Source organism: Ursus maritimus, unplaced genomic scaffold (genome assembly GCF_017311325.1).
Source record: "Ursus maritimus isolate PB19 unplaced genomic scaffold, ASM1731132v1 scaffold_3, whole genome shotgun sequence".
Taxonomy (NCBI): domain Eukaryota; kingdom Metazoa; phylum Chordata; class Mammalia; order Carnivora; family Ursidae; genus Ursus; species Ursus maritimus.
In genome coordinates, this window is record NW_024425563.1 from 83,147,395 (window position 1) to 83,162,523 (window position 15,129).

The 15,129-nt window shown below is 39.2% G+C and overlaps 2 protein-coding genes across 2 annotated transcripts in view; one reads left to right on the forward strand and one right to left on the reverse strand.

The window, feature by feature from the left end:
• Nucleotides 1-15,129, reverse strand: part of CCDC146 (coiled-coil domain containing 146) — a 109,678-nt gene that overhangs the window by 67,242 nt on the left and 27,307 nt on the right. The gene's annotated exons all lie outside the window — the stretch shown is intronic.
• Nucleotides 947-7,231, forward strand: FGL2 (fibrinogen like 2). Its single transcript, XM_008686158.2, has 2 exons — nt 947-1,666; nt 3,794-7,231. The coding sequence occupies exons 1-2, from the start codon at nt 1,051-1,053 to the stop codon at nt 4,498-4,500; spliced, it is 1,323 nt and encodes a 440-aa protein (XP_008684380.1). The 5' UTR covers nt 947-1,050; the 3' UTR covers nt 4,501-7,231.

Sequence of the window (15,129 nt, forward strand, 5' to 3'; positions counted from 1 at the left end):
CTTCCCCCTTCCTGCCCCTCAGCTTCTGAGGAGAAAAGGTTGAAAACTGTGAAAAAAAGGTTTAAACCAAGAAAAGTTTGAAAAGGCAAGCGTGCAGACACGTGTTTGGGCAAGGCAGTGACAGAGCAAGAGGCACAGAGAGGAGGTGGAGGGACCCACTGTGGGAAGCAGCGCCGACACAGGGTTGCCAGTGGGAAGGGAAGGCAAAGATGCTGGGGACAGGAGGAGAATCAGAGCAGAGCCCGGAAGAGTTCAAAGACTCACTGGTGGGCAACTGCAGAACGTGACCGTACAATCACAAAAATGGTGAAGGCGAAGGAGAAGGCTGCTAGTTTTGATGGAAGGCAATGATGTACTTTTAAATGTGTTTTTGTCATACAGACGTTTCCACTACGCTGTGCTAGGGCCAGAGGAATGGAAAGCCACCCCTTTCTCTCTACCAGTTTTCTTCCCTTTTTCAAATAGATGAAACAGAAGTGTATGGCATGAGTCAGAAAGCTGCACTTCTTGGCGTATTTCTAAAAAATTTCAAGGGCTTAAGGTTTCACCTGAAAGTCCAACATGAAAAATATACAGGCTCCTCGATGACCCCATTCTAAAAAGGAAAAAAAAAAAACCCACAGCATTTCCATTCTTGTAAACTTTCTGTTCTTCTGTCTGGATAGCTAGCACGTTCATTTTTATCTTCAAAAGCTAGTTTTTCCCGGTGGCATTAGGTACAGTTTATTTCAAGGATAATTACTGTGAAATTCAAGATTTTTTTTCTTGTGCTTTAGAAACTAAATGATAAAAGTGAAAGGTGAGGAATACGTGCATCCAATCAGCTACAGTAATTCTGATGCGTATTATTCTGAGAATCAATAACAGGTCTTGGCAAGCTGCGTGCAAAGAGGACAGTCCCCTCTTCCTCTGTGTTTCTGAAACCGGTGATGCAAGCGCTCCCGCCCTTCTCTGAGAACACAGAACGCCTGACTCAGGCAGGCAGCTTTAAAACGGCGGCGGCAGCGGCCCGCACGCGTCCCTGCTGGGGTGAGCGCCTCCGCTGCAGACATGAAGCCAGCCAGCTTCTGCTGGCTGAGCTCGGCAGTCCTTGCTGCTTACGGCGTGTTGGTTGTGGCAAACAATGAAACGGAGGAAATCAAAGACGAAACGGCCCGGGATGCCTGCCCGCTGAGACTGGAAAGCAGAGGGAAATGCGAGGAAGGAGGCGAATGCCCCTACCAGGTGAGCCTGCCTCCGTTGACGATTCAGCTCCCCAGGCAGTTGGGCAGGATTGAGGAGGTGTTCAAGGAAGTGCAGAACCTCAAGGAAATGGTAAATAGCCTGAAGAAATCTTGCCAGGACTGCAAATTGCAGGCTGATGACAGCCGGGACCCGGGCAGAAATGGACAGCTGTCACCTAGCCCAGGATCCCTGGGAGAAGCCGATGACAACAGAGTTCGAGAGTTAGAGAGTGAGGTGAACAAGCTGTCCTCTGACCTGAAGAATGCAAAGGAGGAGATCGACCTGCTTCAGGGTCGCCTGGAGAAGCTCAATCTTGTAAATATGAACAACATAGAAAATTATGTTGATAGCAAAGTGGCAAATCTAACTTCGGTTGTCAATAGTTTGGATGGCAAGTGTTCGTCTAAGTGTCCCATTCAAGAACAAATACAGTCACGCCCAGGTACGTACAATGTTTTCTTATCAGTTGTTCATGAATATTATACAGCTAGACAGTATCTGTAAACATTAACCTGAGCAAATAAGTTAAATGCATGACGTAAAGTAAGCCTTTTAGTCATCAAGGTAGTACAGGAAAAACTAGTATCTTTGCAAATGTGACCACAGAAACGATATAAGAATTATAAAAATCATAATTAGTTCTATATCTTGTGAAAGCACTTCCGATTTCAAGGAGTTTATTTGCTAATGCCAGAGCTACATACAAACTAGAGTCAAGTGATATTAGTTCCTAATGTTTCAGTGCATTTAACTTATCTCTTCACCAAGATGTTTGAAAACAACAGCAATATGGCAGTATTTCCAGTGATGCTTTGTTCATTGGAAATCAGTTCCCTGTGGTTGGCTGACTGCTCTTTCTCGTGTGGCCACAAGAAATCTTTGAAAGATTTTAGCTTATCTGCAGTTCATAATCCCAAATATCTAGTGAAAACAGGAGCTTTTATAGATGGAATAAAAGCAGCTATGTGGCTTCATGTGTGCAGAACTTTTTGCTTCCAGTGACCCAAAAGCATTTTAAGGGAAGAGTTTTGGCATGCCAGGAGACCACAGACTTAACTACTACTACTTGACTTAACTACTTAACTACTACTGCTATGCCCACAAACCTCTAGCTGTGGCACTGGTTCCTCCAAATGCTGGCTTTCTACCTGAGTTCCTGGGACAGTGCTGCTGATGGTCTTGCTACACTTTGGAAAGCCATTTCTGCATTAGGACCTCCACTTACCATGAGCTAAGGTTGAAGGGATATGGTGCCTGGGACAGAGATCACATTCATTTGGAACAAGCACCTCATGTGTGCTCCATCCCTAGGGAATCAGCCAGGGATCTGAAGGTAGGCAGGGCTTTCAAGGACCACTGTTGCTCATATTCCTGGCAGCCTGTATCTGAATGTATCCTGCACTGCAAGGCAGAGGCTCACGTCTTAGTGAAATCTCTGGGCACACATTAAGTTTGATGTTGCGTGGCAACTTGTAATGATATGCGCAAGACCCTACCATCTAGTTTTGTACTAAAAGTTTGGGGGAAATATAGGAATACTCTAAAAACACATGGATAAATTTTTTTCTGAGTAGTTCATATTAAATTTACCTTATCTGGCCCAGATCTTCATAAGAAATATTTGAGCGTAAATATCTGTATTCGATTTCTACAGAACCATGTTAACTGATTATTACACTTACCCTGGATAACCAACCACCTGTTGTTTCTTTCTAGAAACCAAACATATGAAACACTGGCTAAATACTTTCCAGATAATAAGTTCAGAATAAGAAAACTGGTATATTATTTTTAAAAAAATTTTTTTACTTGATCTTCTTTATTTAGTTGTCAAGTGAGTAAAACAAATGTGAATTTATGATTAGTTGTGTACATTAGAATTTTAACACATCTTTTGGAACATATCCTCTAAAACTTTATGACAGAGGAAGGTATCGGCCCCTTGAGGTGAAAGGAAATAGAAAGAAACTTGGGCTTTTTCTGTATATGTGGAATGCAGTTCAGGGGAGTTGGAAACATCTGACCTTTAGGACCAAGGAATGCAGTAGTTAAAAAACAAACTTCACAGCCAGCCAGAACTCAGTATGGGTCCTGGTTCTGCCACTCAATGCTTCTGTGAACTTAGGCAAGCCACTGATTGTCTTTGAGCCTAAATATCCTCACCTACAGATTGGAAGCAATACCTACATCATAAGGTCAATGTGCAGACTAAGTGTGAAAATGTCAAGTCTTTGGCAGAATGCCAAAGGTACATAAGTAGCACTCACTAAATATTAACTAAATTACTAAAACTTCTTTATTGACAGGGATCTTGTTCGTTGTGAACATTATCACTATGATTACCAACCAAGAGCCATGTTGGAAAGCCTTGTCTGCTTTTATAGCAACAAGTTCTTACTCTGAGGCCTTAATAAACGTTTGCTAAACAGGTTCAAGTAAGTTTTCCAGAGCAGGGTTTCATTAACACCTTTGATTGAATTATCAAACTGCTTTTGTAAATATAAAGAATTTCTAAGATGCGTAGTTTTTATTAACAGAGTCCAATGCCTTTCTCTTCTTCCCCATTCAGTTCAACATCTAATATATAAAGATTGCTCTGACTACTACACAATAGGCAAAAGGAGCAGTGAGATCTACAGAGTTACACCGGATCCCAAAAATAGTAGCTTCGAAGTGTTCTGTGATATGGAGACCACGGGTGGAGGCTGGACAGTGCTGCAGGCCCGTCTCGACGGAAGCACCAACTTCACCAGAACGTGGCAAGACTACAAAGTAGGCTTTGGCAACCTCAGAAGAGAATTTTGGCTGGGGAACGATAAAATTCATCTTTTGACCAAGAGTAAGGAAATGATTCTAAGAATAGATCTTGAAGACTTTAACGGTGTCAAGCTCTATGCCTTGTATGATCAGTTTTACGTGGCCAATGAGTTTCTCAGATACCGTTTGCACATCGGTAACTATAATGGCACAGCTGGAGATGCCTTACATTTCAGTAAACATTACAACCATGATCTGAAGTTCTTCACCACCCCAGATAGGGACAATGACCGATACCCCTCTGGGAACTGTGGGCTCTATTACAGTTCAGGCTGGTGGTTTGATGCGTGTCTTTCTGCAAACTTAAATGGCAAATATTATCACCAAAAATACAGAGGTGTCCGTAACGGGATTTTCTGGGGCACCTGGCCTGGGATAAGTGAGGCACAGCCTGGTGGCTATAAGTCCTCCTTCAAAGAGGCCAAAATGATGATTAGACCCAAGCACTTTAAGCCATAAATCACTAATGCTCATTCCCCTGAGTATTCATTACCTAGTAGGGCAATTAATTCCTTCAGCACTTTGGAATATGTTTCATATTCCTTTTCTATGACTAAAACTTTATGTCTAAGCAGTGGGTCCTTATGCTGCACAGCATTTGAAATAAAGCTGAAAAAATACACATTTTAAAGGACTTCTTTGTTGCTGTTATACTGTTGTCCAAATGAATACTTGCAAAGCAAGTGGGAGTACTGAGAATTACACATTAGATTTATGATTTTCTTAATTTCTATTAATTGAGAAGTTTTCTATTTACTTGTATTACTCACTATAATTATGAATTCATTGTTTATTTAGCAGGCTGGATTTTTACACAAGTAATCTGAATTTTTATTATGACTTAAACACATTTAAAGGTAGATCACTCTTTTCAGGCCATCCTCAGTTATTGGGTATTTCTTTGTCTCTGAATGCCCTAATCCTCATTAGGAGATAAACTTTCTCAATTTATGGCATTTACTTTGGTTCATGAAGACCCTACAGTTCCCAGATGAAGGGAAATATATATAATTAAACCTGTTCAGGTACTATTTGTGAAATGTAAAATATTTGTCATTTAAAATATTTTGAAGGTGGTAGCATAATGTCACTCCTAAAAGCATTCAGAAAATTCAACCTTAAAGACCATTGTTCAAAGGTAACTAATTCACAGTTAATAACCCTTAGGTATTGGATGGTGAAAACTGCTTTAATATAAAATTTAGCTTCCTTTGCTCTGTATGCACAATAGTTTTTAATTTAAGATTGCTCCCTACTGTGCGTGACTACTGGTAGGCTTTCTTTAGGAAGGGTAGGTGTGGGTGGGGCATGAAGCATTTATTTATAGACTAGAATACTCTGAAGGCCAAAGCATTTATATCCAAAGCAATAATTTCATTAGAGGATTCACTTCATAGAAAGCTAAGTTTTATAGGACATAAGAATTTTGAAGTATATAGAATAGTAGTGCAAATATTATGTATTTCAATCCTAACTGGTGTATTACTTATTTTTTTAAAGATTTAAATACAGGTGTTTATTTCTTTTTAACCAAAATAAAATATCTGAAACTTTTATAATTCACTAATTCTGGAGTGTAGGTATCATTTTTAAAAGATTATAAAAAATAATGTGTAAAATTTCATCACTAAAAAGGGGTCATTTCAGAGAGAACAGTAGTATTCTGTCGAACATTTTAAAGATATTCTAGAATAAAATTTGAAATAATATACTATATGTGGGTCATAGAAATATATTTCATCTTTAATTTCTAATTTGTTTCTACTACAGTAACCAAGTTTTCAAAATAAACTCATAAAGATACAATTTTACTCCTTCGAAAATGATTAAGGAGGATAGCTGCTTTAGGTAACAAATTAACTTTTTCAAAAATTGCCCTATAATATAGAAAATTCTAACCAAAAAGAAGCAAGATATTCTTTAAAAAATACATGACATTCAAAAGTTTTCAGGTACACATGATGAAAATTAGGTTATTATGAACACTATTAAAATGTTAAAGCAAGAGAAATGCAGATAGAATTATGACCAAAATGTAAAATATCATTGTAGATTTCAAAGGCTTCATATCTACTCAATAGTTTAATAAATGTAAATGTAACTGATTTATTCTTTATTTCTCTTTCTTTTCTTTTAAATAAGAGCACAAAGATTTTGATATTATACAATGTATTTATTTCAGATAAGAGTATTTTCATTTACTATATGTAATTTTTAATGTATGTGTAGGTTTAAGTCACTTTCTGTGATCAAAAACGGACTAATGAGGCAGGATCTTATCCTCTCAAACTTCTATTTCTCACAATGAAAAAAAAAAGGACTCTTCACAAAATAAGTTCTAAAGAAAATAGCTCATGTAGTGAGTGTCCACTGACTTAATGGAAACGAGGTATCATTTCAGGAGATTTGGCAAATAATTCATTAATCCATGTAAATACTCAAAAGCTTGTCCTTTTATCTTTTCACCTTATTTCAAAGGGTCAAATTTCATTTTCAATTATACTTTTATGGCACTTTTCTAATAGAAAGTTCTGTGACATAGAAATTCCTTTTTGAAATCATTTCGTGTCATTTATAAACTATATTTTATACTTTGATCATCTTTAACATGTTGATGGAAATAGATTATATCTGAGAGTCTTTTGCCTTAACATAACTATTCACTAATATATGTTAATGTTCGTAAATGTGGATTGATTAGTAACAAATATTTCAGAGTCTTGGTTCCATTTTAAAGGCTAATATTTGTTATCTTAATTAAGACTTTATTTCTGAGCTTTATCATTCTTTGAAAATGTTGACTAAAATTAGTCCTTAGAAATTCCAAGTGAAACTAATTTACTCAGTGCTGAGAAGGAAAATCAAGTTTTTCTTATAAGCTAGTAAGGCTTCAAATGAACTAATGACACATCTGTCCAGTAAAATAAAGAGCTTAAACATCTGAAGCATGAAAGATATCCTGGTAACAAAATTTGCTGGTCCTTATTTTTGAATGGCTACTCAAGGAAAGGTTTTAAAAGTAAAAGTGATGGGTAATGTCAACCTGATAAGCTTTTGTTTAGAATTCTTATTTTCTTTTATGTATAAGTAGGTTTATGTCTTTAACAACCCTGTAAAAGAAAAGATTTAATCATCACATCTATTTATTTCTGCAGTGTGGAAACATTAAATATTACTGTTTGTAAAATAACATTTATATATTTACTCTTGTCTGAAAAGTTGCGTAGTGTTTACCTAATTAGACTTTACCTTTGACTCTATATAAAGATTTTAATGAGTTCTGTTTCATTAACAGGAAGACAGGGGCAAATACAGGAACACCATTATCTTATTTCCCTCCAGAATACTGTTGACACGTTGGAAAGACACAAGTTTCAGTTTCCTTTTGCAGCTTTCAGCTCCATCTTTTTCCATCATTAAAGTTGCTGCCCTGGCTCAGCCCTCACCCGCTCCTTTGGGTAATGCAAACGCTTGCTCAGAGTTACCCTGCCTCCAGATTCAGTCTGTTCCAACCCACCCTCCATTTCACTGTCACGGGGACTATTCAGAAATACACTTCTGATCATACTCTTCCAGCAACTCCTCATTTCCTACAGGATGAAAATCTAGCAAATAAACCCCTTGGCAAATTGATCTCTGCCTCCCCTTTCACTGTCCTTTTCTGCCACTACGTATACTCCTGCCATACTGAATGCCTTGTTGTTCTCGAATAATCCCCAGGTTTTCTGAGGTTTTTGCTATTTTGTGTGTGCTGTTGCCTTGGTAGAGATAGAATGCCATCCTCAGCCCCTGCTGAGTTACGTCTTACCGCTAGTGATTAAGAGCAAGAACTCAGGAGCTGGTCTTGTTAGATTTGAATTTCAGCTCCACCCTTTGTAAGCTGTGTGATCACAAGCAAAGTCACTTAATCTCACTGTCCCTTGGTTCTTTCAGTTATAAAATGGATAACAGTAGAATCTGCCTGGAAAAAAAAAAAGATTCTGCCTGACAGAGTTATTGAGAGGATTAAATGAGATAATACGTATGAAACACCTAGAACGTGTGTGTGTGTGTGTGTGTGTGTGTGTGTGTGTGTGTGTGTGTGTATCATCATCATCATCCTAAATAGTTCTCTCTTTGGGGCAGTCTGTTCTGAGAACATTAGGAGGGAGTTGGTACCTCTCTTCTTGGGTCCTACACCATCCTGTATATTCCTCATTATACATTACATTATTCAACAAGGGTTCTACCTTGAAATCAATCTCTTCGGCTAGGATGTAGAGCCAATTTGAGACCGTGTTGTTATTCAAAATTGTTCATGAGTATGTTACCATAGATAAAGAGCTGTAGTGTAAAGAAGATGGAGTTATAACTGGGGAAGGAGCTGATACTGTCAAATCGGAGGATTTGGGAGGTTGTGAATACAGGTGAACACAGGCAAGAAGTGGTGGAAGCCAGGGGGAAATATGGCCAGAGAGGATAAGATATACTATAGATTGGGTACATGCACTGGCAAGCCTTTGTTACAAGGGGTTCTGGGAACATGCCTCTGGACACATGTCATGCGGAGGGGTATGGCAGTACCAGAACAGACAGTGATTGGTCTACCTGTGTTCCTAAAGATAAAAGTTTTTTTTCATACTTCTTATACCATATTGTAATTTTGAAATTAATTTTACTCATACAAAATCCATGAATGTTTTAATTTAAAAAGTTACAATTAGACTAAAGACCCCTTTGCAAACCACCTTCAGTTCCAATCTCCTCCCTCTCCCCAGAGGTAACAGGCAGCGTTGGCTGAATCCAAACTAACTCATTCTGGGTCTTGCCAAAATGCAATGTCTACTGAATCATATCTGTGCCAGGTTTCTTTTGTTTATTGATTGGGAAGAGTTGGAAATGAGAATAGAAATGAGGAAAATTGGGTTTCCTTGGAGAACTCAGTCCCCTGAATTCCCAGATGTGAATGCGCCTCCTTTGCTCCTTGAAGTGACCCCTCCCCCACATTGAGAAGGCTCATCTTGCTGGAAGACAGTGTTGCTTTTTTTTTTCTGAGGGAGAGATCTTAATTGTCCTTTTAAGCTCCTTCATCCCACTCCTTGGCCTCTCCAGACCTGTAACCAGGGCATGCTCTCATGTCAATTATGAAGTCAAATTGGAGAAGAAGCCTTTACACAAATTTGCTTTTTTTTTTTTTTTATCAGTAGAAAGCTGGGGAAGACATGTGCAGACAGATTTTGAGGTTGCTTGACAAAGGAAGAAAAAACAGACTTTCAGATGTGACTCAATCTATTGATATGGCAATATTTACCAGAAGTTCTGGATTCAATGGGCTAGCTTGAGCAGATGTGTTTGGTTCTAATAGTTTGCTTGATTAGTTGACACAAACCTAGTTTCAACAGCAGCTCATGCTAATTAAAATTAAGAAGCCAGAAATGCCTTGGAACTAAAGGACATATGGAAATAGAAATGTTGGAGTGGATTCAGGTGTAATTCATTCAAAAAATATTTACTGTCTACAACGTGTCAGACAGTCTTCTAGAAAGCCAAGCTATATCAGTTACCAAAAACCCTATGCTCAGGGAGTTTATATCTTACCAGAGGAAATGAATAAGTAAACAATATATAAGAAATGCCATAAAAAATTCAACAGGGCAAAGGAGATAAGGAGTATGACAGGAAGGACACTATTTTATATAGGCAGTCTGGGGAGACATTTGAACAGAAACTTAAAGATATGAGAGAATGAGCCAGGTGGATGGCTGGGAGAAGCTATCCAGGCAAAGGAAGCATCAGGTGCAAAGGTGCTTAGCATGTTTTCGGGTCAGCAAGGAAGCAAGTGTAGGAAAAACCGTTTAGGGTAGAGGGGGTTTAGGAGATGAGATCAGAGAGAACTTGGGGAGCTGCGGTTAAGTATGGAGTGGGGTGGCAGCTGCCAGACCATCTAGACCTTGCAAGTCATGGTAAGAATTCTGCCTTTTACTCTGAGTAGGTAAGAGCCCCAAGGGTTTTGATCAGAGGGGTACAGGATGTCATCCTGTTTTAAAAGGATCACCCTTGTTGAGTGGAGACTACACGGCTGGGAGACATGATTGAAGCATGAACACTAGTCTGACAGTGTTTGCAATGATCCTGGAGAGAGATGTGCACCATGGCGCTTGCAGTGAAGTGGATCCTTAAAATTTGCTGATCAAAGATCGGGGTGGACGGCAAAAAGATCAGAGATATCACAAGGACAGGATTTTGGCCGGAGCAGCTGTGAGGGATGGAGCTGCTGTTAATTGAGGTGGAAAGGGCTGCAGGGGGAGCCTGTCTGGGAAGTGTATCGGGGGTGGCGTCAGGTGTGGTGGTCAGCAGTTTTGAACATTCTAAGTTCAGATATGGATAATACATCCAAATGGATGGCGTTTGGATATTAGCATGATGTTCAGAGAAGACATCTAGGGTTCAGAAATACATTTCTAGAGGCGCCTGGGTGGCTCCATCATTAAGCCTCTGCCTTTGGCTCAGGTCGTGATCCCACGATCCTGGGATTGAGCCCTGCATCAGGCTCCCTGCTTAGCGAGGAGTCTGCTTCGCCCTCTGCCTCCCCCCCCTTGCTTGTGCTCTCTCTGTCTCTCTCTCAAATGAATAAATAAAATCTTTAAAAAGAAAAAAGAGAAATACATTTCTATATTCAGAAACACTAGAATGTAGACGGTAATGCATCAATGGGCCTAGATGAGATAACCTAGTAAATAAGTGTCCACGGAGCAAAGACCTCCAGGGAAGACGGGTTGGAGATAAGGAGGAACCAGCACAGTTAAGCCCATCCACCCACCCTGTAACTGTCATTTCAGAGGTCACACAGCTGCTGCCTCATGGAGAGGGCAGAGATTTATTCCCACTGCAGCAGCTTTCTCTAGATTATTATTATTTTTTAAATTTTTATTATGTTATGTTAGTTCTCTAGACTGAGAGGTGCTTTTCCTTGCTTCTGCCGGCATCGCTATTTTGATGAGTTACTGGATGTGTTAAAAGCGGTGATGGTAGTCTAGACATGGTATTCTAGAAATCATTGCTCGTGACTTAGGCAGTCACTTCACAGTGAAGGGAGAAGGCAGTGACCTAAGGAAGCCTCAGATACTGCGTGTTCCGGGAGGCGGAGCCGTGTGCGGTCGGAGTGTTGTCATGTAGGATACTGTGTGTTATTGTTGTTTTAGAGATTTGTTTATTTATTAGAGAGAGCGAGCGCTCGTGTGAGCCGGGAAGGGGCAGAGGGAGAGGCAGACAGAGACTCTTACGCAGGCTCCCTGCCCAGTGTGGAGCCCAGCATGGGGTTGAACGCACGTCCCTGAGATCACAACCTGAGCTGAAACCAAGGGTCAGATGCCTAACTGCCTGAGCCCTCGAGGTGCCTCGAAATGGGTGTGTTTATGTCTGTGTGTGTGTGCGTGTGTAGCAAAAGAAATATGAATATGAACTAGGTCACAAACCAAAAAAATGTTCTTTGTTAACAGTGTAATGCCCAAATTTGAGTAATCAGGTAGAATCATTTTAAATCATTAGGGTACTAGTTGGCTATGATTATAAACCTTTAATTCAGGTGTAATTCATTCAATTACAAATAAACCTTGAATTGACCAGAGACCGGTTTTACTCTTTATTTTTAGAGACAATGATATTAAAACTCATTTCTTTCAAAAGCATCTTCCAAAAGTTATCCCAGTTAGCAATAACCGAAATCTTGTATTTGTAATAGCTTTCAAAGTGAAAATAGCTAGAAAATACACTAAATAGCTATAAATGAATCTGACTGGCAATTTTCACTTAATGTTGGGTCTAGCTGGAAATGAGTGTGGTCCTCTGTATATGGGTAGGTCCCCCCGTGGTGTGTACACACACATAAATACACAGACGTACGTGTATGATACACATGCGGGCTTATGTATGCTATTGTAACACACGCTATAATACACAAGGAAACCTGCCCATTCAAATAAAATAAATAATGCAGCTCCTACAGTCAAAAGTCAATACAACAAAATCACCATGGGCCAACAGCTAGCTTATTTTGAACGATGCTCTTTAAAATAGACTGCCGTAAAAGAACTTCAGGTAGTTTTCTTTAAATCCCCTCTAACAAATTCTATGCTATTAATGCTGCTGTTATTCCTTGAAATGTCCCTTCTTTACTGCCTCTCTTCTCCTCCACAACCCCCTAGCATGGCTCCTTCCACTCTGCTCCTTCTACTCCTTGACAACTTCTCTGTCAGGTCAGCAGCCTACTGTCACCATGTCCATATGTAATTCTGTCTCTGCACTTTTGCTCACCTGAAGTCCCAGGGGCAAACCAAAATTAAAGCCATGATCTAGCTAATTCATGATCAGCATGATCAGCATCGTCCTAGACATCACAAAGAACCTCAAAAAGATCTGTATTATTTTATTAGTGATTTTCAGAAGGAAACCTACACGATACCTCTGAGGATATAAATTCTTCTTTTGAAATTCCCCCCCAAAAATCATATTTATAAATAAACAGGCTTTTTGTCTTAGCCCCTTAATATAACTGATATTACACTTATATTTATTATTTTAATAGAAATATGTATCATTTGCCTACTATGTGTATACCATGATGCTATATGCTTATCAAAATATTTTGGATGTGATTTTTTCCAAATAATAACTATATAAACTCTCAAAATCTGAGTCTAATCTCTAGCATTCGAGGCTTTCCTAAGTAATTAAGGATGATACTATTTAAGACAAATTGTTTTTCGATTACAAGGCCTCGTACGAAGGGTTCACCTTATTTGGGACCATTCAGAATCTGAAAACTTGTTCAGTTTCTGTCTCTGGAAATTGGTTTTCTCATCTTCTGCAAGAAGCAAATAGCTTGTGATTATGTTATGAAAGTTTATCAAAGAAGGGTCCACAAAACTACTTGTTTACATTTATTTCCCAATCAGTAATGATCATATCACATTTTTTTAGTTAACTAAGGAACCTGTTTTAATTTTTGTTTCGAGATTCTTGCTTCTGAATACTAATAATTATAAGCAGCTGTCACTTGCTGAGTGCCAGTCACGTGCTGGACACTTTCCTTGGGGCATTTCCAATGTTCTGTCTGCTGTGATTAATGCTGCAAAAGGGAGGTAATGTTTTACATTCACTAAAGTCTTCCCTGAAAAACAAACAAACAAACAAACCTCTGTTCCCTGAGAACTATTTATCATATGTGGACCATTACCCATTCTCAGCTTTCCCGGCTTTCTTCGTATATTTCTCGTGAAATGGGCTAATTTTCCATGACAAATTACCTATGGTGATTCCGAGGTACAGTACACACAGAAGGAAATCTCAGGGGCGCCTGGGTGGCTCAGTCGGTTAGGCATCTGCATATGGCTCAGGTCATGATCCCGGGGTCCTGGAATCGGCCCGCATCGGGCTCCCTGCTCAGCGGGAAGTTTGTTTCTCCCTCTGCCTCTGCCTGCTGCTCCCCCTGTTTTTGCACACACACACACACTCTCTCTCAAATAAATAAATAAAATCTTAAAAAAAAAAAAAAAGTATCAGTATCACCCCTGCTCTGGCTTTCTGTGTGTATTTTTAAAGTGGAAAATGATTCCAGTTGAATCTCAATTTAAGGTGAGGCATTTTTTTTTTGTATTTTCTAAAACAATTACATAATATTCTGCTGACAGGAGATATTTTAAAAATTAATACATTTTCAAGTGTGTTAATGTCCCTACTTAACCTAGTAGTTAAAAATTATTTTCTTTTTGCAGCTAAGTCAGAATTTATAACAACTCTGACGGAAAAGGCCAAACAAGTATTCTATGCTCTCCAAACACTATTTTACTTCCATGGTTACATGGCAGAATTCACTGATAAAAACATTCTGCTTAAGTCCAAAGCACTTTGTAAGTTCTTTGGAAGCCAAAAGATTTCTCATGTAAATGCCAAAGTTCTTAGTTTCATTTATTATATAAAATAATTCTTAAAAAAGTGTAAATATCACTTACAAATGAATGGTATTAGTGACGGCGACTTTTTATTTCTGTCTTATATTCAGGTAAAAATGTTGTCTTTATCCGATCAAGTCAACGATTACAAACCAAGGGAGGCTCTGATACCATGAGTAGCTATGCGTGATGGACAGGAAGACTGACGCTTGTATGATGAATACAGAGCTGGGGTTTCACCTGCTGAACTACTAGAGTAGAGCTTCTCACTGTGTCCCTAAGGTTCTGCAGACGTATTTCGTGAATGCCAAAGGAAGCCAGGTAGGAAGAAACCACGAGAATGTGTGATGCATGAAACACTGTTCGCCTAGAATAGGTGTGCTTTCATTTTATATCTTGGGGATCCGCCTTACGTTTCACTTAAAGAAGAGGTTTTGTTTCCCAAAAAAGTATTTGAAAATCATTGCCTCCCTATTGCATATTCCTTGGGGGGGCTCAGCCGCAAAAATAAAACCAGAATAGATGTATGATGATTCTAACTTGGTATGATGTTTCTAACTTTAGACGTTTAAATCTCTGAGTTTTAGGTAGACTCGATGTGGTTAAATGCATCCAGAAACTCAGAAGAAATTTCTCCTCTTTAAGTTTGCTTTGTAAAGTGGTGATTCAGTAGTGTGGTTTTTTTGTTTGTTTGTTTTGTTTTGGTGGAAGGCTTTACTAATTACTAAGCACAGGCACTCTTGAAAATGGCGTGGTTATGCACATGATGGTACGCTAACGAAGAGTTTGCAGGGAATATCAAGACGAATAGCATAGGCTTCCTGCTTTCAACGTTCCCAAAGCTACTATAGTTTAATTTAAAAATACAGGACAAAAACTATAAGTGGCATAAGGTACAAGCACTACGCAGGGAATGGACAGCAGCAACAGTGATCTCACTCTATCGGGAAGTGGGACGTTCAAAGGTGGGCTCTGAGCTCCCCTTGAAAGATGAGCAGAATATCGAAGCGCAGAAATGTGAAGGAGAGCACTTGTGGGCTGGATATAGGAGGAGCAAGGGCCTCAGTGGGTGGGAAAATCAGGAGCGAGTTCAGAAAACAATAATGTGTCTAATTTGGCCGAAGCATGAGTTCTGTGGCCGGGCTCAGTAGCAAAAAGA